Source organism: Anas platyrhynchos, chromosome Z (genome assembly GCF_047663525.1).
Source record: "Anas platyrhynchos isolate ZD024472 breed Pekin duck chromosome Z, IASCAAS_PekinDuck_T2T, whole genome shotgun sequence".
Taxonomy (NCBI): Eukaryota; Metazoa; Chordata; class Aves; order Anseriformes; family Anatidae; genus Anas; species Anas platyrhynchos.
Window position 1 is genome coordinate 25,752,325 of NC_092621.1, and position 25,600 is coordinate 25,777,924.

At 40.6% G+C, this 25,600-nt stretch overlaps 1 protein-coding gene and 1 long non-coding RNA gene across 4 annotated transcripts in view; one reads left to right on the plus strand and one right to left on the minus strand.

Annotated features, from left to right (window-relative positions):
• On the minus strand, positions 1–8,015 carry F2RL1 (F2R like trypsin receptor 1). 2 transcript variants are annotated; one of them, XM_038171482.2, is made up of 3 exons: positions 7,988–8,015; positions 7,825–7,902; positions 1–1,907 (listed from the first exon to the last, which is right to left on the minus strand). In XM_038171482.2, the coding sequence occupies exons 1-3, from the start codon at positions 7,998–8,000 to the stop codon at positions 799–801; spliced, it is 1,200 nt and encodes a 399-aa protein (XP_038027410.2). In that variant the 5' UTR covers positions 8,001–8,015; the 3' UTR covers positions 1–798. The 2 variants fall into 2 exon arrangements, with proteins under 2 accessions (XP_038027410.2, XP_027302957.2); XM_027447156.3 differs by lacking the exons at positions 7,825–7,902; positions 7,988–8,015 and adding an exon at positions 6,524–6,813.
• LOC106014574 (uncharacterized) overlaps positions 6,812–25,600 on the plus strand; it is a 25,792-nt gene continuing 7,003 nt past the window's right edge. For both annotated transcript variants that reach the window (XR_003493239.3, XR_003493240.3), the window contains exon 1: positions 6,812–7,140. This is a non-coding gene — a long non-coding RNA (uncharacterized lncRNA). The remainder of the gene's footprint in view (positions 7,141–25,600) is intronic.

The window sequence follows — 25,600 nt, forward strand, 5'->3', positions numbered from 1 at the left end:
TATTATAAAAAAATCATATTAGATATCTTAAAAAATACAAGACATTATATAAAAATCAAACCTATTCATCAAAATTTTGTTAAACAGACCGATTTAAGACCAGGTTCTCATGATTATTAAGTAACCATATATAATCTCAATGTCTCAACTAACATTTAATTTAGTTCAGTGCTAGCTGATAACAAGTTCAGCTGGTCAACTCAAAAAGATAACCCGACCAGGCTACTACCAAGTTAGTATTTACAACATGGAAATTTTAAAAATACAATAAGATTACATTATACTTAAGATAATAAGCACTCATGTTGCTGGACCCCCACCAAGACGGTGGAACAGATTCTCCTTTCTTTCTCGCTACTGTTTCAAAAAACATTCAGTGTAAGCATGTACACAGTGCAAGGTCCTACACAAACAATATGTTTAATATATTACAGTTAAAGCCAAACAAAACAGATTTCTCTGTTAATTAAATATACTAGAAACTCTAAATAACATTCCAGTGACATTTGCCTTTTTGGCAGCTTCAATATTGAACAAAAACTTCTTCAACCACAACACACTTCAAGGTGAGCAGCACTTCTGCAAAGCATCAGAAATGTCATTATTTGTTTTCCCAGCATGGTTGGAAGATTTATCTGCTTGACATTTCTATAAAGGAAAAGCAGCTCCCAGTTCTGAAATCTAGGCTTCAGCGTGAGTCAAAAAGCAAAGGTGTTCTTCAAACTGTAATACAAAATAAATTTCTTGTCTTCCTTTCAACACCAGTAGTAAGAGTTCCATTTTCTTCTAGGACTAAACTCAGTAGGTTGATTCAGTGGTACCATTTGAGTTTGAAGAGTAAGAAATGGATTTCTTGGTGTGTCTATTTGATGAGAGAGAAACTTGCATCCTCCGCGTAGTTCGCACGCTTCGGCAAAGAAGAGCATATCTAAGATTGCCTCTGAAGTCCTTTGAAATATAGTAATAGACGAATGGATCGATACAACTGTTCAGAGTAGAAAGACACAGTGCAGTTATGTATGATGCATACAGATGGCTTTGGCTGTTGTTTTTTTTGAGGAGTAAATAGTGCACAATAAGCAGCACATTGCTAGGTGTAAAACAGATGAGGTACATTGACAGGACAACAATAATGAGTTTGATTGCTCTTTTTCGTTTCTTCCCATTGCTTATATCTGAGATGGAAGCATTCAGAGTCTTAATCGTTAGTATGTAAGCAACAGCAGTGACGAGAGCTGGGATTAGAAAGAGTCCTATCGCAAGTGAGAGAAAGTAATTGAACATGTAGTTAGCCAAAACGTTTTCAGACAACACATCATGGCAGGTAGTGATGTTAAGATCTGAAATATATACTGTCTGATTAACAAGATACAATGGAATGGTGCCCAGCAAAATCACTATCCAGATAGCAAGGGAGATGCCCAGAGCAATTTCAGACTTCTTTCTTGAGTTCACTATGGGGTTTACTACAACCCAATACCTTTGCACACTGAGACATGTCATAAAAAGAATGGAGCAGTACATATTTCCATAGAAAAATCCAACAAGCACTTTGCAGAGACCTTCACCGAATAGCCAGTTATTGCCATTTACATGGTATGCAATCTTCAGTGGGAACCATACAACAAAGAGAAGGTCTGCAAATGCCAAGTTAACCATATAAATCACAGCAGGATGTTTCTTCTTTGTTCTGAAAAAAAAGACCCAAATGGCCATGGCATTGCTTGGCAAACCAATGATAAAGACAATGACATACACAATGGGAAGAAAAACTGTGGTCAGCTTTCCTGTAAGAACTTTTGCTGCAAAGTCATCCACTTGGTAGGACTCCCCAGAGACATTATTTGCACTTGTAACTTTCTGGCCCACAAAACTTCTTCCTTTTGGCTTGATGGTTACATTTTTCACTAGAAAAAAAATAGAGAAGTCACTGTTACTGACGTACAAATGTAACTACTTTTTTTTTTTTAAATAAAGTAGGCAACATGATTTACACTGAAGAATTAAAGAGAGTCTTGTGAACAGAAAAATGAGACTGCTTTTCAAATACTTGACAATTTTTCTTCCCTTCATTTTAGTTTACTACCCAAAATACACTTATATTCTTATTTAATGGTTGTGTATCAGCAACCAGAATGCTTTTCTGCCTCACCGGTAATATAAAAATACATTATTGAAATGACTGTCAGGTGTTCCTACCATCTGAACAGTTAAAACAAAATTGTTCAAGTAACCCAGGGGCACGATTATCTTTTTTCATGGCACTGCCAGATTACTCAAATGCTAGGATTTCTAGAACTTTCCAGCATGCTTGCAGTATATCTGCAGTAGAAGTTTCCTTGGCCTTAAACTGATGATGAAAAGTTGAGCTCAAACCCAGCTGTGCATTAAAGATAGCATGCTGTCCTCAGTCAGACCAGCTAGAACTGAAACAGTCAGAATGCAAAGCAGGAAGCTATGCTCAAGTGACCTCTGAAGAAAGATGTCTATTACACTGTATCTGAAGTAAAACATGAACAGACTAACTTTAAGCATGAAGGTGCAACAGGGCCGGTCATCTGTCGTGTCCTTCCAATTCACAGATAAGATGGTCAAGCAATCTCTACTATTTCTACTCGCACCACTAGATCAGTAGAGCTGCCAGACATGGTTGCTGGAAAGCAACATTGTACTCAGGCAGATAGATAGGACAAGAACAATGGTTTTAAATTAAAAGAGGGGTGATTTAGGTTAGATATTAGGAGGAAATTCTTCACTCAGAAGGTGGTAAGGCACTGGAACAAGTTGCCCAGAGAAGCGGTGGATGTCCCATCCCTGGAGGTGTTAAAGACGAGGTTGGATGGGGCTTTGAGCAACCTGGTCTAGTGGGTAGCATCCCTGTATGCATGACAGGGGGTTGGAACTGGATGGTTTTAAGGTCTCTTCCAACACAAGCTGTTCTATGATTCTATGGTTGCTTCTTACACCAGAAAGCTATCACTTCAGGTTTTGTTCTACCTCTTTGGATGCCACATGAACCTGTAAACCATATAGGCAAGCCAGACATTCCTGACTGCTCCGTCTTGTATGACAGCCTTCAGATGGCTCAGTCCAGAGACCCCTGCCACAATACCTCCGATACACAACACAGTCCTCCTGTACAAACAAGTTAAACTGCACAGATACTGTCAAAGAATTCACTCTGTTCTAAAATGTCACATGTCCACCAAGCTAGACTCAATGGACATGGCACACGATTGTTTGTAAGAGTAGATTAATCTTATCACAAAATCTATAAATATTTGTGAATAATTTTAGCCACTCTGTCCCCACCCCACCCCCCAAAACAAACAAACAAAAAAAACAAACAAAACCACACCAACCAAAACAGCAACATCAAAAAACAGTATAAAGAATTTTATTGAGCACGCAGGTCAGTGTTTAATATGCCATGAAGAGTGTTGAAGGACGGTGCCTTTGTCTTTCAACAAATAGTAGTTTTGATACAATTCCAGCATGGAATAAATTAGAATAACACCTTACATTTTAAAGTAGGCACTGGAACAGGCTCCCCAGGGAAGGGGGCATGGCACTGAGCTTGACAGAGTTCAAGAAGAGCTTGGACAATACTTTTAGACCCACAGTCTTTTTTTTTTTTTTATTTAGGGTGTTGGACTCGATGATCCATGTGGGTCCCTTACAATTCAGATATTCTATGATTCTATGAATGTATAAGTCAAGAGTTATCGTACAATAAATAAATAAACACACATGTATGTGTGTTTTCCACAATAGATTGCCAAAAGAAGCACAACTCTAGATAGCTGTTCAAGTTAGTACTACAAACGCCTGATGTACAGTATTAGGGTCCTGCCTAGGCTTAGTGACCTCTTAAGAAAGAGGTACAGAAATATGACATATATTGGTGTTCTTTCGAGTTTTGAATTAAGTTACCCTAGCTCTACTTAACAAGGGTTTGTCAAGTTCAAGGCACAGGCAGGCTTCACTGGAAGACTGTGGTGTAAGAAAGCTCTTTGCAAGTACAATGACATGGACTTCTTCAGTCTCTGTGCAGTCTACCACAAAGACTTGTATATGTTTTTGCCAGGACTGTTCTGCTGATAAAATCAACTGCAATTACAAATATTCATTTTGACCTATTTGTGGTATAATTACAAAATGGCAGAATCATACAAATCCTGCTCTCAGGTCTTCAAGTCATATGATTATGTCAGTAATGTCTTTAAGGACTGTAAACTTTGCTTGCATATTACAGAATAACCAGGTCCCTAACCTGAGGTGTAAATAGAAAAATAGAGAATCAGCATAGCTCATTGAGGCATTAGATATAAATGGTAAAATGTTAAGTAATACTTCTTTCCCCAGGTTGGCTGAGAAAGGTCTCAGAGTGCTCAGATCCTTTACTACAAGCTAACAGTAGTTCTCCGAGTACAACAATAAAGCTTAGCTTAGCACTGTGCAGGTGTATATCAACAACTAGTTTACCGTATCAAACTGCAGTCTTACTATTCATATTCCACTCAAAAGACTTAAACATTTTGTGACCAGATACAAAAACAATGTTTTGCCATCGGTGTTCATAGGCTGGGTGGAAGGAAATAAGCATAGTCTCAAAAAAAAAATAGTGTGTTAGCGTGTCACAAAAGAACAAGAGTGATATGAAATAAAGTAGACTGAAAGACACATGACCCACAAACAGGACTCGGTATTGCTAGAGTGACAGAACAAAGTTTTCCTTACTATTTATTCTATTTTTGAAGACATGATCAAATTAAGCATATGATTTATGATTATATGATTTCAGACACCAAGTTTTGCTTTTATTCTTACTTGAAGGATATGTTTCAGTTTTGGCCTCAATATTTCTGACTGCAGATACTGGGCAGTTTTTGTTAGCCCAGCTGGCATGCATACAGGGAGACTGTTTCAGTATCCTGTTTCTCTTTGTAGTTAACACTCCCTCCCAGAGCAACCAATCCTTTGTTAGGTATGTGCATTTTCTACATCCTTTTCTTACTCTTTCTCTGCTTGCTGTTTTCCATAACAATTGAGGTTTTTGTTGTTGTTTTTTTTTTTTTTTCTTTTTCTTTTTTTCTTCCAAGAACAGTTTCACCCTGCCTGACTCACATACAGAGAATGCAGTTAACTTGCTAATCTGCCCACAGGAAAAGCTTACTTGGCATCATCGGGACAAACACTCTCTCCCACAAGAAGACCGTTTCAACATTGCTAGCTTTGCTATTTGTCCAGAAGATATAAACCTGCACAACAAACGATGGATGATGTCTGCCCTGCAGCACAGAGTATCTAAAACGTCTTAGGTCTTGGTGGCAATACTCACCCACACAGGACTAAGGTTAAGGTTCTTGGTCCTACAGCAAAGATTCACCACAACCCTACAAGGGCCTTAGCCTGTTTGAAAACTGTCACGTTCCCTGACTTGCAGTGCATCTACCTTGTCTGGGAGGGGAATACCTTTTCCAGCTCATCTCACTTCTCAACACCAGAAGATCAAGCAACCTGATAAAACATTTAAGCAGACTACTTTTTCCACCCCAAGTAGATATTGTCCCCTTTACAGCTTACGCTTGCCCTGGTCAGATAGCTGAGATACCAAGAGGCAATCTGGTATCACCAACTCTGCTGCTCTACCACAAAATTTGCACCTAACGGCTCACTGATTTTTACTGCCTTAAGATTTTAAGGACGCTACGATCCATTTGTTACAACCTACAGTAGTTCTAGACAGCACAAAAAGCGATGCAAAATACACCGCACAATAGAACAAAATAAAATATCTGATACTGTCATGCACTGGTTTGATCATGCAGGTGATAACCACGTATTAAACACCTAGTGTCTATTTGCTGAGAAAAAAGGAACTACCAGAAGCTTGGTTTCAATATTTACATAGTCCTTACGCATAAACTTTTACTATGTAAGTAGGCACAGGGGAACTAATGCAGAGAGGCACGGTGCAAAGTGCACAGATACGGTAATGGGATTTGGAGGCTTTGCTATAAAAAGGTAGCAAAACATGAACTGTAGGGCAGTGAGATTTGAATGTCTTTTCTTCCTTCCTTCCTTTTTTTTTTTTTTTTTTTAAACAGTATTTGCTTTCAGAAAGTAATAAAAAATAACAAAGATAAGAATTAATATTTTTTTAAAAAGGAATAAAAAATGGGTTGTCTTTTCAGAACCGGATTTTTTTCTTCCGGTTCTGAAAAGCCAGGATTTTATTTTATTTTAACATTTTTAACACTTAAGCACGCCTCCAGCCTCGTTACCGGGGACCAGGCAGGCACGGCAGCACCTGACACTGGCGAAGCCCCGCTCGGAGCCGCCAGGCGTCCAGGAGCGCTGCTCGGGGCTCCCCGCACCCCGCTCCCCAAGGCGATCCAGCCCCACAGCCTCACCCTGCGCCCCGCCGTCCCCCTCCGCCGCAGCACCGGCGCTCCCCCAGCCCTGCCGCGGGGCTCCGGTGCCCGCAGCGGGGCACCCCGCCCGGCGCTGCCCCGCTCACCTGAGGGCGTGACGGCTTCCAGCAGGGCGCTGAGCAGCAGCAGCTGCAGCAGCAGCAGCAGGCACAGCCCGCGGCGCCCAGCCATCGTCCCTCCCGCCGCGCTCCGGCCGCCGCTGTCCTGCCCCGTCCCGCACGCACGACCAGTTTCGCCTGATACCTGAGCGAGGAGGGGGCGGAGGGCGCGGCCGGAGCGGTACCGGCAGGGCAGGGCAGGGCAGCACCGCCCCTCGGGGCTCGGCGGGGCGGCACCTAAAATGGCGGGGGCGAGCCCCGCCGCGGGGGGCGCGGAGTCCGCCTCAGGATGGCTGCGGGTCGTGCCTCGCCTCGCGGCTGCTGCTCGAGGGTTCAGCCCTCTCTCCTTCCTCAGTCCGCCCTCCGACGGCTACCTGAGCCCGGTCGCAGGGTGGGGAGGCGAGGCTGTCTTCCGTGGCAGGTGCCTGACGAGGAGTCCTGCCCGTGCCCTCAGCTCGGCCAGCCCACGGGGCTGCTTTTGAGGTTTTAAAGGTTTGGGTGGTGTGGCCCTCAGTGGCTGTGGAGTCTCCTGCGGTGCTAGAGTTCGCATTGGTGTACATCTGGTTATTCGTCATGCACGGCATACCTGGTGGCCGACAGGCCAGGTGAAGTAATAGGCTGCGTGTGCGGTGTGACGTCTTCGGGGTGCGATGCCCTGAAGTGAAGGTGTCTGAGGTTTAGGGAGGGGGAAGTCCCCCCAGATCACCTGTGTTGAGTGCTCCATATGTGGGTTTTATTGTGCTTCTGTAATGCTGTTTGTTTGTTTGTTGAGTTTGTGTTAGAAGAGTAGCAAAGTGCATGTTTAATTAATGTTTTTATGAAGTCATAGCCAGTGATACGTTGCTTGACCTGCTACTAACCAGAAGTCTGGGGTAGTTTTACTCAGGTGGCAGCCGAGCTCTCCACCACAACCACTCTCTTGCTCCCCCTCCTCAAAAGGAAAGGGGGAGAAAATACAGTGAAAAGTGCTCAAGGGTTGAGATAAGGATAGGGAGATCACTCAACAACTATCATGACGGGCAAAAAAGGCTCAGAGTAGGGAGATTAGCAATTTTATTGCCTATTACTAACAAGCTAGAGAAGTGAGAAAGGAAGGACAGAAACTAAAAACACCTTCCCCCCATCCACCCTCTTCCATCTTCTCCACCTGAGCAGCCTGGGGGAATGGGTATTGTGGTCAGTCTATAACACTCTCCACTGCTCCTTCACTGCCCCTGCTCCGGGTGGGTCCCTCCCATGGGGTGGGGGGTGGGAGCACCTGGAGCACCTCCTCCCCCTCCTTCACTGACCTTGGGGTCTGCAGGGCTGGTCCTCACTCTCACAGCAGCTGTTGTGCAGTAATTTTCTTTTTTTCTTCTTTCTTAAACCTGCTTTTGGAGAGGCACAAACAACATCACTTGTTGGCACAGCTCTGGGCAGCAGCAGGTCCCTTTGGAGCCAGCTGAAACTGACCCTTTTCTAACATGGGGCAGCTTCTAGATTCTTCTCACAGAAGCCACCCCTGCAGCCTTCTGCTACCAAAAGCTTGCCACATAAACCCACTACAGACTGTCATGATTTTTGCTGAACTTTGCCTTGGAGGGAGCTGGTTGGGAATAGGGATGTGCTAGTGAGGACTGGGTCTAAGGGGGTGTTTCTTTGGGACAGTGTTACTCTTGCTGACTCATAGTATTCCTTTGTGATTGCCAAGTTTCAAACCATTTTTTATTGTAATGTCAAATGAAAAAAAAGGTAGGAAAATGTGTAATGTTTGCTTAACCTATTACATTTTTGGTACTGTATGGGTAACCCACCACAAGAAAGAGATGCTTTCATTATCAACCTCTCTTAGGCTCAGGGAGCACCAAGTTTATTTTTGCAAATACTTATTTCAAGAGTAATACAACTGAATGGAATGCAATGCCAGAAGTGTTTTCAATTTATATACATAAACATGAATTTTAAGAGTGTTTTTGGATTTGTAAATATAAGGCGTGCAAGTTGCCAAATTCCAAAATTAAAACACATTCAGCTCTAATTCACACCTCTAGACAGGTAAGTGGCTTTTGAGTTACAGCAGTAGTTTCCCATCTCCCTTGGTTAGTCTGCAGAATGCTCAGTGTTCAGTTGGTAATAAATGTGTTGCTTCTTTCTTTCTTTCTTTCTTGTGTATTATGCATGTGCTCTGTTCTATGCTGCTCTAAAGACAGAACTGTTCTTTTTGTCTACTGTGATGCTCATGAGGTCTGACGAGTGTAGGAAGTCTGCATTATTCTCATTTCACAGACAGATAATGGGGTATAGAGAGAGTAAGATAAATGTGCGTGGAAGTTTTGGCTGTCTGGGTTGAGCTCCAGGGCTTCTCTTTTTTGAGTTCTTTGTTATAAGTCATTCCTTACTGAAAGCATGATTTTTTTCTTATTTGTCATCACTCACAGCACCTGTTGGTTCCTATGTGTCATCCACCCAGCTAAGTCTGCTTACAGACTTCTCATCTTAGTTTCAGCCCCCCTGCTGAACACCAGGAAAGTCATAGCCCAACCCTCCAGACTTCCTCCCTGTCTCCTTTCTCACTTGCAGTGCTTTTTTATTTACTTTGCCATTACAGACTGCTTCATGGGTACTTAGTATCCTGCTCCTAATCACCTTGTCAAATGAGCTGTAGTCTTCCCAGCTGTTTTTCTAATCTAATCTCCCTTTCAAACAGGCATGTACATATGCACTGGTTTCTATTTTCTAGTGTTTTCCCTCTCAGACCTGAAGTACGAAGGAGTATTCAGTCCTTCTTTCATTGTCTGCTCTAGCCAGTCTCTCCTGCTGTCTGCCATCACCCAGTCCCAGTTTTCACTGTCCATTTTCTCTTGGTTTACTCTTTCCAGTCTGACTCTTTGTCCCCTAATCCAGCAGAGAGCCTGAATTTGGTAACAGATCTCTGGACCGAGAACAAGAGAGAAAAGAATACATTGCTGTCACTAAGCAAAATCTGCCTCTCCCATGATGGGTCAGAGCTGCAGCTGGAGAAGCTCCATGGCTCTGTGTAGAGGCAAGTACCATTGCCTGTGCATCTTCTGGAAATGCAACTTTCAGCTTAGCTGCTGTGTGGAAGGAAAACAAGCTAACAGAAGTTTATCGCTTGACTAGGTGTTCATGGGAGTTTCAGAAACCTGTAATTGACATAAAGATCAACTTTCAAAATCTCATGAGATTCACAAGTAATTTAAAATACTAAATACATTAAAATATTATATATATTATAATATATATTATATATATTTATATATTTAATATATTTATATTGAAAATATTAAATATATATAATAAGTTATAGAACAATGTCGGTAGCTTTAGTGTTGGAGAATTCTCAACTTGCCTTTCAACAAACTAGTGGTCATGGGCACTTTAAAATGTAGTTTCTAGTGCTTGATCTATGTGTGGCTAGCAAGGTATTTGTTCTGGTTTTGTTCTACTTATTTACATTTATCTAAAAGTCAGTGTTCATAGTTAACATCTTCAGCAGGCATAACAAATTCTAGGAAGATTACCAATTTGTAGGCTACTATTTAGTTCCCACTCATGTATAGCAGAAAGTGTATAGTAGAAAATAGACATATTTTTGCCATTATTCAAATTGCCTCTTCAAACCACCTCTTCACCTATTCAAACCACCAAAAGAAGAAAAGTATGCAACTCTAGGTTTTTATTAGGACCCAAGGGAATGGCTTGAAGCTGTGACAGGGGAGGTTCAGACTGGATATCAGGAAAAGGTTCATCACCAAGAGGGTAGTCAGGCACTGGAAGAGGCTCCTGAGGGAAGTGGTCATGACAATGAGCTGCTGGAGTTCGAGATGTGGACAATGCTCTGAAACACATGATCTGACGTTTTGTGGGTTATTTTTGTTGATCTATTGGGGACCAAGGAGTTGGACTCGATGGTCTGTGTGGGTCCCTTCCAACACAGATATTCTACAATTAAACCTCAGTCCTCTATTACAAACCAGTACTTTTTTTTTTTTTTTTTACTGCTATACAGTTTTCTGCTACATATACAGATACATATATTTATATGCATCCATATACATAGCATTATATACATATGTGTTATGTATACTTATTTTCTGCTAGAAATATAATGAGTTAGGGCGAATCAACTTGCCACTTTATACAGCTGATTAAGGGAGCTTTGAACACATGCATCACTTGTGCTATAGCAGTGTTTGTTCTTAAAGCATATTCAAAATGACAAAAAGGAAAGTCACCAGCAGCTAGTAACTCCATGCTCTACCAATGGTTGGTTGGGGCATGTTATCAGGAAAGTTTTGTGCATCTTTAGGCAAAAGGCATAACTGACAATGTGCTCTCACTCTCTTTCTGAGTATCTGCTGCATGTGGTGTTACACAGTTCACCATGGCAGATCTGGAGGAGGCTTACTGTTTTGCAGGGCTTGTGAGTCTTACACCTTACATCTGTAATTCATTTTTAATGTGATAATCCCAAAGATATGTTATTTTCTCATACATACTTGATACCCCTTTATTAACTGAGAAGTGGATGTGTCTTCATTGCAAGGTAATTGTCAGTACTAGTACAGTTGCTTGTGCTAGGATAAAGGGATGGGAACACTTTCAGTATACAGAGCTGGGTTTCTGTGCTTGGGTTACCCTTTGGGCTTCTGAATTTGGTCAGCCAGTGTGTTTTTTAGTGTATGGTTTACTGTAATCCAGTCCTGTGTCTGTTGGGGGAAAAAGGTAAAGGATGACTATTTGTGCCATATGCCTTACAAAAATATATGGATTGTTTTATTTAATTATTCAGGTGCAAAAGAATTTGTTTTTGGAAGGGAGAGGAAATAAAAATCTCCTAACTTTAAAAATCAGTATGTCTTGCAGTGATGGCACAAGCACTTAAAAATATGCTTCAAATTGTGCAGTTGTGCCAGGGTTCAAGGAGGGAGGTTGAAGTTTGGTTTGAATAAAAGAATGAGAGTAATTTTATTTTGGAAACTTCTGTACAGTGATGTTCTCTATCCTTCTTCCTTGTTTCTTATTCCCCAAATGTCAGAAACTGTTATCTTAAGCAGTCTGTCACCCCCTTCCCCTCCTCCTTTTTTTTTTTTTCTTTTAGAGCCTTTGAATAGGTCTTGGAGTATTTCCTGCTCAGTTCTTGTCAGCCTTACTGGCAACTTTATAAGGTTCTGCACAATGGTTGTCACACATGTCTTTGACACTCTGTGTGTGTCCACCCAGGATCCTAGAAAATGAGAGCAACAGCTGTGTATTGTTTTTATTTCTCTGGTAGCAAAGGTCCATTTAATTTAACTCTGTAGGAATTCACTTGCACTGCCTTTAGTACATTTGCCCGAAGATCTTTTGCAATTTTAGGAAATTCTATCCATGGTAAATGTGTGTTTGATGAGCTTGCTATGGTGGTGTTAGTCCTGTGTATGACAGTACGGATGGCATATTAATTTATGGCATTTGGGTCTCATTGTTTTGGAGGAAGGGATAGGTAGTATGGATTATTTACCGTGTTCCATTAATAGTTATTGTGTGTCTTCCTGATGTCTCTAACCTGCTGTAAGCAGTATCCTGTGGCTCCTGTTCACAGTAACCTTGTAGTAATAAAGGACATCCAAAGTAAACAGAACAGTTTGGTCTAAGCAGAATACAAAGCACACAAAATACTTCTGCACTTGTTTTGGCACTTGCTTACCCTTTGGTACATCTGCCTTCAAGTGTGCTTACAGATGTATTTAAAAAAAAAAAAAAAGCTGCAAAAAATCAACAAAATCAAGCAAACAAGCAGTTGAAAATTAAGAAACGCTATAATGTCAGTTTCTTGTACATTCCTGATTCAATATACTTGTGCATATGTACTTTGAAATGAGTTTAATTATAACATTAAATACAGTCTCTTCTATGGTGCACTGCATGGAGTATGTGCTCATGAAAAAGCAGGTAATCTCAAGTAGTTATACTTCTGTTCACAGGTACACGTATACTCAAGGTACCAGCATTTAGCTGGTACTGACCTATTACGCTACTACGGCTGTAAACTGGAGAAGTATTCTCCCTGCATAGATAGGAATTCAGAGAAAGGTGTGTGCAGACTGCCTGCAGCTCATCAGTGCAGCCACTGGTTCTCATGTCTGGCATGTCTACTGCCTTTCTGTTACCTGCACTAAGTGAAACAATGGTTTATTATTCAGCTTAGGGTGGAAAAAAAAGTAACAGCTCAACATAAAGCAACATTGTTAATTGTGTTGGCATGTTTGTTGGCATGGGTGCTACTGTGCCCGTTGTAATAGCCAGCCACTCTTGCAGGTGGCACAATAGCATGCCACCTGCAAGCAGACACTGATAAATGAATTTGCACCAACACTTGGGATTAAAAATAAGGTCAGCCTTATGACAATTGAAACAAGGTTATTAAAGAGCTGTATGCTTAGAGAGGCAACCGATTTGCAGTAGAAATATAATGGGGAAGGATGTGGCAGAAAATTAATCTCAATGTTAATCATGCTGAACTAGATAGGTATTTTCCATGTCTTTCTCTTTCAGAACCCCATTGGTGCATCTTGCATAGGAGGTTTATTGATGGCTTATCAGAAATGTTTTTATTGATACTATAGATCTATTCAAACACCAAATTACTTTTAAGAAAGGATCTTTTTAAAGATCATTAACCATTACTGTTATAATGTATCACTTTACTGATTAATTATGTAACTGAAAATGTTGCAAGCATTATGAAAAATCTTAAAAGCCCATTTCTACTCACTGTATTCCTTTTAGTAATGTAGTGAAACCATGTCAGTTCCAAGGGACTGTTCTTGTCATGAACTCTAAGCTAAATCTTTGTGGCAATAGGAAAAGATTGCAAAATTGCAAAATGATGAGTATAATGAAGTGTTAACCCTGTGCACTAGGAAGAGTTAAAGCCTCCTCAGATCATCTCCAGGATTTCATCCTGGAGAGTAATTTTAAATGAATATACATAGACTGAACTGAGGAGGAGTTTTGCATGCATACTTTCTTTTGCATACATGCTTCCTTTATTTTATGTGCATTTTCCTTTCAGTTGGGCTGCTATTTGTACATACTAGTTTGTAAAACTGTTTTGAAGGGCATTGACAGATAACTTCAGCATGGGTCTGTTACAATTCTTGTCTAATCCATCTACATCTGCACTAGGAAGAATACAGGGTAGAGTGTATAAAATAATAATTCCTCCCAAAATGATCCGAATTATTGCAATGAATCACAAACTCAATGAGAGTCAGAAGTGTTGTTGTGCAGAAAATTGTGTTTCTGTCTAATATATATGAAGAAATTCCTTCTTTGTTCAGCACTGATAAGTTGTTTGTTGAAGGATATTTTCAGCTCAGTCCACACGTTCTGTAAAGAAAACTGAATGAAGTCCAGAGAATATGTGAACAATTAGAAATATTTGAAAAATGTTTGGGGCATTTTTTTTTTCCCTAAAGGAGGTCACAGGCAGTCATGATGACATATTCAAGTATGTTCAAGGCTGGTACATATTTTCAGTGCTCACTGGGTTGACTGAAAAGGTAGCAGAGTTAGACATTAAGAAAAAGTTTCTAACAATTGCCACTAGTTGTATTCAGCTTGTATTTCCTAGGGAGTCACTGGTAATTTCCTGGGCAGTGGCAATTTTAAGTTGGTTTACACAAACAGAAATAATGTAGGTATGTAGAGTTCATCCTGACAGGAGATGTAGGTGAAGCTTCACCTACTTCTTGAGTAATTCTTCCAGTTACTCTTCACCTACCTTGAATAATTCTTCTAGTCCAGTCATTGATGCAACGTCCCTAACAGAATAAAACCCAGTCCTTTATTACACTGACCTCAGTCATCTTACTCTTGTTGGGCCTCTGAGTGCAGTAAGATTTCACATGATATTCTACGTTGTGAGTCAAGTTGTGGTCTTACATTCATGTGCCTCTGTTCAACAGCAGATGCTGTTCAAATACTATCCAGGCCCTCTCTTATCTGATTCTAGATTGGGAAGAGTTCAGATTCTCAGGTCACACTCATCATTTCTGAGCAATCATGACTCAGGCAATAGCAAAGTGTCCTGCTGAATTGTTTTTATTTTTTTAATTATTATTATTTTTAGTTTTAATTTTTATTTTATTTATTTACACTGGAGAGACAAGCTTATACAAGCCTTTCTGCATTTTTCTTCCCCAACCACACAGAGAAGACAGCAGTGTTGTGACCAACTGACCCATCAGCCCAGAGGGGAAATTTTAAAGCATCCTCTTATGGCACTGGGGACTAAACCCACATCTGTGCTTTATGAGTCTGAGATAAAACACATGGAGAGGGTGACATTGACCTACAGACCTGGTCACCTTCAAAAAGCAACATTAAGCTCTCAGAGATTTGGCAGCTAACTGGATCGCAGCCAGACTTTGGAAAGTGAGGAGACAGCCCAAAATGTGGGAGGGGATCTGCAGGAAGTCAGTGCTGCCAGAAATTTCAGTGTTTCTCTGGCAAGAAAGAGCTTTATAAGAAACTAATCCTATGTACAAAACAGATGTCATCATAGTTGTCTGGGACTTACCCCTCAAGGGGTAAGCAGGAAACTGGTTGATTTATTGTTGGTGCTTTTCCTTCTTTTACATATAGAACATAGATGTCTGAAAAAGCAAGTGCTTATTCGGGTACTAAAGGAATACTTTGTGTTCTCCCCTCACTTCCTGGGAAGTGAGGTTAAAAGTTTAAATAAATAATTCTTCATATAAGTGATATGATTAAAAACAATCTCTAAGGGTTGATCCTTCTGCATGTGTTGACCTAATCCAGGTTGGGAGAATGCTGTACAGGAAAACTGGAATACGACATGCTCTTCTGGTTTTATCATGACCTTTTTGAACTGATTCCTTTCCTGCCTTGTAGGCATATATCTCAGAATTAGTAATCTGTAGCAAGTATAACCCACAGCAGAAGTAACCTACAGATATGCTAATGTAGTTACTAGCCTGACCATTACCTTCTCTACTGCCTTTGGTTGTTTGCATTCTCTCTCCTTATGCTGCCAGCCTGCAGAATGACATTACCTGCCTGATGCATCTGCATTCACTGGCCCTTAATGTTTCACAGTTCAGTAGAAACATGCATATTTTTCTAGTGTTTTTCTTCTGCTAGCACACAGTTACTACTCCTCATGTTACAATCCCCAGAACACTCTCAAAAGAGGAATTTATTCTAGCTCACTTTTAGCAAAGGCACGCCAATAGAAAGAGAATTCACAAATCAAGGTAAAAAGGAATGTTTTGTGAGTGGTGACCTGGAAATGCATTTTTTTTTCCCTCAAGATCCCCTTGTTTGTTGAGAGCTTTCCAGAGCTCTACCATACTGTTCAATGCTTAAGTAGATCCATGACAAACTTACAGAGGAGGAAAGTAGAAGTGGACACACAGGGATATGTGGAGGAAGAGTCATATCAGGAAGAATACTCAGACATGGGGAAAGAGGAGAACATAATGACTGAGACTTCAGAAGCTGGCTACCTTTATTTGTCTAAAGGTAAATCAGCCATCAAAACAGGGAGCGACACTCCCAGCTTCATAGTCCCACCCCGACCCCTGTGCCAATGATGTTGGTTTTTTTTGACTCGAGATAAATAGGAAAGCACTTTCCAATTCAAGAGCTAGGAAAATGCTAACTAATCCAAAAGAAGTGTAGTGGTAATGAATAGAAGTCCTGCTTCCCAGGGGATCAGAACTGCTATGAAGGAGACAGAACAGCACATGTAAGGGACAGTGAGGCTCCACAGCCAAAATGCCAACCACTCTTTGTGAAAGAAGGTAGCAACATTCTACAGAAAAGGGAGGAGATAAAAGCATTCAACAGCAGGTGAGGGGGTCTCCAAACTGTCTATGCAACCATTCTTGCAGGTCCTTGAAATAAAGTGTCATGACCTGCACAACAAGTTAAAGCTGTAGGTATGCTCCAGCAAAGCTGTTGTCAGTAAAAGGCAGGTTGTGCTTTCACACATGCTGAACTGCGGAAGTGAAATGGCATCAGGATCTGAGCTGTGATTTGGCCCGTGGATCTTGCCTGCTCCAGTTTCAGGTATTGGTTTCAATTACCTCAGCTTTATGGACATTATGTAAACACTTTGGTGTAGATAACGCCTGGGACAGCATTTGGAGGGATGGACTCTGGCTGAAAATTGTTAATGGCTCCCTAGGAATTTAGGACTTCCCCAAGCAGTAACGCCATTCTCAGTTGTAAGAGGGTGCCAGGATTCAGTATCCAAGAAATTAATGGCAACTGTCAGATATTGCCTGTGCCATTAAATGCTTGCTAATACTGTCTTAATCAGAGTGTTTTTTTAGATTCCAATTAATGTTTACAAAAAAACAAAGTGGAAATGAATTCTGAGAGCTTCACAGGAAGTTTCATTGGCAAGCTTTTAGTTCAGAACAGATGGACATTTGACATTCACTCAGAACAGTGCTGACTGATGTCAAAACTATATGATTTTTTCCAGCATTGGAACTGTTCTCCAGACTTAAAAACAAAACTTCCAGATCTGAAAACCCTCTAATACTAAGTGTCTGTGAATTAATGATTAGCTAATCAATTTTCTATTTTTAGGACCTGTCTGAGTCTTCCTTGAAAATCAATATTTATAATGACCAATAAAAGTAGTTAATACTTTGAGATGACTAAATGATTTGCTGAATCATAATATTATTTTCCTAAATAGGAAAGGGAACTGAATCTAACATGTGCAGCATCTATCATTTGTTATTCTGTATTCTCTGAAGTTTGTTACGCTGCTAGTCTGAATTGCACTGTAACTTGCATATGTGAAATATAGTATATTAACCATATTTCCTAATTAGTTTTACATGCCTTCCTTGTAACAAAACAACATATTTATTAACCTCTGACTATGAATTCCACTTAGAGCATTTGACTTGGCAATTCAGCTGATCTGTCAGTATCTGTGATATTTTTTGGTGTCTCATCGTGTTTTACTACTATGCTCTTAATTTACGAGTGATTTTAAATTAGATATTAAAAAGAATGACCTGCAAAATTACAACATTTATAGTAGTTATGACAGTGAAATATTACAATGGCCATCTGGTAGGATTAAGGGTGAAAAGCATAAATACTTGTAAGTTCATAGCTTTCTCTTTTCTGAGCATGTGTGTGGACTTGCACTGTTCCACTCCTCCCTGGTTCTGCTGGCCCATACATCCTGCAGCCCCACAGGGGCCCTGGGAAATGAATTCAATCAGAGGCAGAATTTTGCCAGGATCAGTCCTCCAGTCTGTTGTTTTCGTGCCTGTGTTGGCATAAAAGAGGGAGTGTTTCAGAGACATGCACAAATGTCCAAGGGCACTGAGAGGTCAGGCAGTTCATGTGGCTGCTGTCCTGGCTTACAACAATTTAAGCAGTATGTAAAATTAGCATTCAAGAGGCCACATTGCAAGTAAAAAGAAATAATTACTGTTTTGGGATTGCCTTGTTTGGCAGGGACTAGTATTTTGTCTGTTGCAGTTTTATGCTGATAAATTAAACAGAAGGAAGTTAAGCAATAAACATACGTGCCTCTTAACTTAAATCCTGTTCAATCTAGTTTTAACTTCTACATCTGGGAATAATAGATGATGTGTGCAGTCACATTTAAAATTTAGGCTCTGACAAATTCCAACAATATTTATGGTACATCTTTGAAAATGTTGAGTAACTTCTGGATGATGTTACTCAAAAAAAAGCTGACACAGGAGGCATTAACTCTTGATTATGAAATAAAAGCAATGCTGTGGTGGGTCAGGACTGGCCGTTTGCAACCTCTGCCAGTACAGAACTAGAGGCTGGGGCCATCTACTCAAATACTGACAGCCAGCTCCAAACATATTGTGCAGAGAACAACCAGCAGGTAGGAATTCTGTGGAGCTCTTTGCCAAAGGATGCTGGAGATACAAGGGATTTCCATAAGTTCCTGGGAAGATGTGGATGGCATCCAGACCAGAGGGACTTTCTTTGAATAGTGTGGTCATTTGCCTTAGTTTTGAGGCATTTTGATATAAAAAGGATGTATCTGTCTGTCTGGTTTTGAGCATATTTGGTCTTTTCATAGTTTCAGTGACCCATCCCTCCAGCTTCAGCAAATGCTGTTCCACCATAGTTCAAGTGGTTTATAAATTGCTTTTTGTGAATTCCTGTGATCATTGTCACTGAGGTGAAAGGGTACTGCTTTTGTACTGCTTAGGATATTTGTTAAGAAGCACAGAGATAGGGAACATTTTTGTAACTATTTTATCAGCATGGTTGTGGTCTGTTTATAAGCAAAGAACAACGTCCAAAATGAAGTAAGTTTAATGGAAAAAGTACGCTGGCTGGCCAGGACTCCAGAAAACCTTTTGCAAACTGCCCTTGCTAAGAAAGGACGTGAGCAGGAGATCTACACAGCAATGCTGAGTCACATGCTGCCCACACAGCCATCCAGCTGTTCTCACGTTGTTTGTTCAGCAGAGCAGGAACCTGTCTCATCTCCTCCAGCTTTTCAGCCCACCTCCCACTGTCTGCACAACTTGGTGAAAGCCACAAACTCCTTATCAGATCCAATGCAGTCATTTGGCCTGAACTTTAGGACCACCATGCTACCCACCCCTCAAAAAAAAGCTGTCATTTAAAACACAGCTATAATTATTATGCAGGTTTAGTGATATTTGTTATTCTATTTAGCTGAAACTTGTCAAACATCTAAACTACGTTTATGATGTAGTTTAGATGTTTGGCTAATATAGTAATGTAAAGGCTATGTAGTAGTCTCATGGAAGCATTCTCACAGTTAGCATCTAAATCCTTACTCAACATGTGCTTAGAAATGTGGGGAACAGAATGGATAAGGATTGCAAGTGATTGACTACACGTGCACAGAGACCATTTTCACCCTTAGCATTTTGTGAAGGGCCATGATAGGAGGAAAAAATTCTCCTTTCAGCCTTGCTGCAGCTTCTGAATGCTACTTTCTGTCTCTGCCCAGATTTCCTTTAGGGGTGGCAGGATTGTACACAATACTGTACCTGTACTGTACTGACTGTACCTAGCAGTCCTGCTCTGATCTTCTGAGCACAGCATGGCAATACAGGAGCCCACTGCAAACACTGGGCTATTGCTGAAAGGCACAGAATGAAGACACCTTTCCTTTTTCTGCTCTGTGTCTGTGATGCACAAGGTGGAAGCAAGATTTGGATTGTCTGATAAAGCTCCCTGTTCTGGCTCTTTCTGAGTGAGAAGCTATTTTTCTCCCCCTCCATCTCCAGCTCCCAGCTGAGTATTGCTTTGGCTGAGAGCTCAGGAGCCTGAGCTCCCTGCCTCAGAGGATGTTGTCCCACTTTGCCACTTGTCCCTCTGGCTGTTCTTTGGCTCAGGGGTTTCAGTCCGATGCCTTCACTCACCTTGTGTTAAAACATGTCCTATGTAGTAACTGCCTGTGCATTACTCAGCTAGGGAAATATCAGGGTGGTCACTTGCTCTACGTGATCAAGGTGTGGAGGTGTTTCAGCCTGGGTCACCCTGTTGCCCCTGACCCATGGAATCACCCCACAACCCAAGAGTATGTGAGCAAAAACTTTAATATGCAGAAGTGATATGTAACACCCTGCCTGACGTGCAGAATGTGAATTTGTCAATCCCTCATCCCCTCCACATTTTACAATACAGTTAACAGTTTTACCATAAAGAATGTGATCAACGTAGTCCTCTGGCTGTTGTAGAATTTTTGTTTGTTTGTTTGCTTGTTTTTCAAAATGGTATAAAATGCTGAAGTGCAAGCGTGCTTATATTTTAATTGCATGGAAATTCTGCATGGCTGTTGAAAGCACTCAGTGTATTAACTATCATTGATGGGCTTGATGGAAAATTAATTAGGAGCACAGGGGTACGAATTAAGAAAGTCTAAATGTTTCACAAATATTTGATCAGTGAAATCTATATTCATAGAATTTCAAAGGTTAATGCCCCATATCTGATTCAACATTTCAGTTGGTGATGACAGCTTCAATGCTATCCTTTTGTGAATTGCTTCATTTTCTGCAAAATGAAGCACAAGGCTCTTCTACCTAGTTTTTGTCTACTGCAATACCAGGGATTCAAACCAAGGAAAATTTTGGAGTTTATTCTCTCTACTGTGTTTAGGTTTGTTTATAGGTTGGCAGAAAATCTGGTTGAGCTGGTTTTTCTATGATGGAGTCATTCCTGTATTATGTTTCCTGAGTTGGTGAAAGATTTCCTTTTTTATAACATGCATATCATAGCCTACCCACAAAAATAATTGAAATGGGATTAAATTACCTCTACTTACAGAGATAAATTACACTTAAAGTATTTAATTAAATACTTGGTACAGGTCGTAGGAGTCTACAATGAAGTATTGTATGAAGTTTTGAAGGATTTATGGAAGGTAATTAGGTGGCGGTTCATGATGAAGACCTCTATCAAAGAGCTAAAAATCATGATATCTGGCTTCAGATCTCTTACATGGAGGGGAGTAGGCAGGAGGCAGCCCCAGCCAACTCAGACATGAACACTTGTAACCTCTCAGTGAACCCCAGAAGCAGTCTATCCAAAAACAGTTTCCTTTTGGCCTTATTGGGAGTTGTTTGTATCCTCTTGTGGAATAGGAGAGGTCGGGGTGATTTGTACAAGTGGAGCCTGGGGACAATGTGTCTCTGTCTCTGCTCTGACATCCCAGGTCCAGAGTGAACACAAAAACAACAAAACAGAGGGGAAAATAAATCTCTACTTTTGAGTGGGATTCATGCAGCTACCCAATGGCTGCCAGCAATGCCAAGGAACTCTGGTCAGAGCAAGGATACGGCCTGCCCCACGTGACAGATGTCAGATACCTAACACAGAAAACCCTGGTTCAGCTTTGCATTACTGGCTGTGGCAAAACTAAGCTCTTCATCACTCTCAGCCTGCTTCCAAAAAGAAAACCTATGCAGAATGAGTAGGAAGAGGAGCAGTTTTTTTAACCAGGACTTCAAGGATTGTGAAGAGCTGGGATCAATGTGTAAAGGATTTTCAGGCCTTAATACCTCCTTATCCTAACACAGTGCTCCTATCTCCAAGGTAAGAGATACTGAAATCCCTGGATGTTTTCATTTTCTCTCAGGGTAACTATTGCTCTTGATATACTTAAGTGTTCATTGACATACTAGCACCTCTCATCCTACTTATTAACAGTGACAAGGCAGGATATGACCAAACACTACAAGATCTTAAAAAATGTGGCATAAAAGTGCTGAGGGAAGATCTGTGCATTGCTTTCAACCTCCTGAGTGCCTTCAGTGCTGAAGTGAACAATTAACATATAGCAAAACTCTGCAAGATTTTTGGGTTCATGCCCAGTAGGTACTCAGGAGCAACACACGCCTCTATTCTATCACTGACTTTGTAACAGAATGGCTCTTACCACAACCCCACAGCAGGAGCAGCCTGTCTTAGAGTACTTGATTATGGAGCTGTAAAATAATGCACTTTTTTTTTTTTTTTTCCTCCTTCATTTGTGCTTGATAGTTCATTGCTTTTTAATGAGTATGTATTCTCTCTATTTTTTTTTAAGTCTCTCCTTTTTGCTTCCAAAACACTACCATGTACCAGGCAATTGGAAAAGAAAAAAACAAATCCACATCTGCTGAAAAATAAACAGTGGTAACAGTGTGCCTATATTCAAGAGTTTAAAGAATGTGCTGGGTGTCCCTGCTCAGTCTCATACTGCTTTACAAGTAATAAGCATCACCTTTTCATTTATTGTTTGTAGCTGGAGTCACTAGAGCAGACACCGATTCATTTAAGGGATTTTCATTTCCTCTGGGAAGGTAACGACTTTCACAATTTTAAAACAAAAACTGGATTTTCATGTAACTAAGTCCAGCATTAAAAAGGAAATAATACATAATTATTATAATCCTCATAATAAATCCTCTTGGATGGCAATTATCAGTTCTTCAGGTCAAGGATTGCCTTGTGGCTTACTCAATGTTTTTCCTTGAGTTTTCTGGGTGCTATCAAAACACACATTCAGCTCACCATAAGGAAGAAAAGAAAACAGCCTGAAGTGAAGAAATGAGGAGGTTGCCTGGTGTGATGCCAGTGCTGTGCCAGTGCCAACCCTGAGTTGTTGACATAGAGCTCACAGTGCACAGAAGGCAACCGGGAAATGTGCTGCTGGGTACACCTTTCTTCTCTGATCCCCACCCACCTGTAAGTATTCCCGTGATGGTAAAATGGGTCAGGTGATACTATGAAGTATTTTCCCTGCTGCAGGATTCCTTCTTCCTTCCTCCCTGGACAGTATTGGAGGCCTTGGGGTCTCTTAGTTTGCCCAGTAAACCTGTACCCAAATACACCATCAGTGTCTTCTGTTGATTTTCAGCAGTCAAATATATCTAAACTATCAAAGTTAGGTTGTTCTCTTATTTATATTTGTACATTCTCAGTTTTAACTCAGCTAATGTTAGCTAATGTTATTCCTCAGAATGATTTCTTATCTCAATATTTGTGTCATAATGAAAGTAAGGTTCCAGTTGATGCTAGCAGATAGATGCCATCATCTGGAGCTCATCAATCTGAAGCTCTCAATTAATCATAATCACTTTAGAAATAGGTATTAAGGACCTGGCTAATGGGAATTTTAGCTATTAACTCCCAAGGGATGAAAATATCACATTTGATCCTTTCTTGAGGTTGGACTTCAATAGAGTTGTGGCTTGTGGATTAGGTGACACATACTGTAGCTATTAATTGATTTCAAAAGGCTTAAAAAGTCTATATTTTTGTGCTTAAATTGGAAGAAAATTATCTCAAAGTACTTTACAAAATAAAACTGCCAACTTTCAGATCATCCAAGAAAAATGCACGATACTAAATCCTGATATGTGACATAAAGAAAACTGATGAATTAGTTTGGGAAATTAAAATGTATCTCATTTCATCATGTGCTTTACTAGTGACCAGTTATGACTGGAATTTAAAAAAAAAAAAAAAAGACAACTAAAAAAATTCAGTCTTTTGAATTTGGCTGGGGACCATAATCCTGTAAGTAGTACTTATTTTATTGAAAGGACCAAAAAAGGAAAAGTATGAACAGTAACTTAGTGACTTCAGTTTATGTACCCAGCCCCCTGAACACTCTATTGCCCTCCCAGTTTGAACAAAAGGACAGATGTCTGTCTTCTAGTGTATCTATTTTAATGCAATTGCCTTAATGCTTGTGGCATATTAAATTCAGACTTAGAGATAGCAATATTTTAGTTTTTCTGTTCAGATACATGATAAATTTTCCCAGCATTGTTTTCTGAGCCTGTGGTATGTTCAGTTTGGGCAGTGTAGAGGCCACTGGCAGTGGATGGAGCGTTAGAAGAAGCTCCAGTACAATTAAAGGGGAAAAATGTCTTACACCCAATAGTTCAATTCACTGTTCCTACAATGAGCAGAATGGCAAGACAGAGAACTTAACTAATTTTTACTGGTAGACAGTTCTCAGGAGATGAGCATAAGTACTTCCTCTGTTTGATCAGTGATGACACATGAAGAGGTCATCACAAAGCAGTGTGATGCCTTCTAAGGCAGATGAATTCAGAGAATCTGTGGAGGTGACCATTAATTTGGGTTTGGATTCCTCTACAGCCAGATTTCTCACACTTGTGCTTATACTTGAGAAACTTCGTTAGTCTACAGGGCTGCTTAGCAAGGGGCTGTCTGTACTGAACCAGATCCTCCCCCACTGAGCTTCAAAGTCCCAATTTGCTTCGTCTCCAGAGTGGAATGCAGGGGAACAAAAGCAGATTATGTCATGCTGTTGAGAAAAAAAAAAAAAAGACAAACTAGATGTAACAAGAAGAGTACAGACTGGATAATGAGCCAAGTTAATGTACTCAACTTCTGCAAAGCATCATCTGGATTATGGTGTGGGCACTGTATTTCAGGAAAGATACAGAACAAAACAGGCTAGGAAAGGAGGACAAGAGGTCTAGAAAACAATCTGTTAAGGAGAATTTGAAATGTTTATAATTGTTTAATCTGGAAATGAGAAGACTGGTAGAAACCATTAAATATATAAAATCTGATTAGAGGAGAGGTGAGGAAAGGAGAAATAAAGAGACTGGAATCAAATGTTGAGGCAGGCTATGAAGTCTCCATCACTGAAGGTTTCTGGAAACAGGTTTGACAAGCATCAGTGAAGAGTGACACAGACAGCTGATTCTATCTTGGGGGAAGCTGGTATACAAATTCTTTCCTGAAGAGTCTTCTTTCTATCTGATTTTCAGTGACTACCACTTGAGCATTGCCATTCCTCCTGTAGTTACTAGCAGGAGCATATTGCCAGGAGATGCCTGGATACTCTGTGACCTCTATTAGGCTTTTCTATGCTTGTTGCCACGCAGACCACAGAAATGGGATAGCTGAACCTATTCCTTGGCTACAGTAGGAGAGGGTAACCCCTGACCCTGCTCAAAGCATATATGCTAGCTGTGGATCTATTTATCATCTTGACATTTCCAAACCACCTGGGCTTCAGAACCAGGGATCAATGTAGATAGAGCTGGGATGACTAATCGTTTATTAGATACAAAGGTTTTCATGGCCATTAACTTTGTTTTGTTAATATACTTGTGAATGATGGCATTTCTGACTCATTATGACAGCTGCCGTTACACAATGATCTGACTAAGCCACTTATGTTGTGGGTGTTATGGGTAACAGCACTGTTAGAACTCATGTACTTATGGATATTTGGCTAGATGATAAAATAAAGACAGAATTGCGAAGAGGACTTGTTCCTACTGCATTGGAAGCTAGGAGAACTTCCTAGGGAATGGCATTGCTGTGTACCTCCTGAGTGCCTGGTGAAAGGGAAGAGAGGGGAGAGGAGTCACCATAACCTAAGTATGGTGACAAGGCTGAGAGGGGCTCCTCTTCTGGGCAGGAGCACTAAGGGCTGTACTCCTCAGTTTAGAAGTTTAGACATCTCAGTTCTTTCCTCAGTGGGAATGAGCTAAATAACAAGACTTCTCCCATAAAGAGATT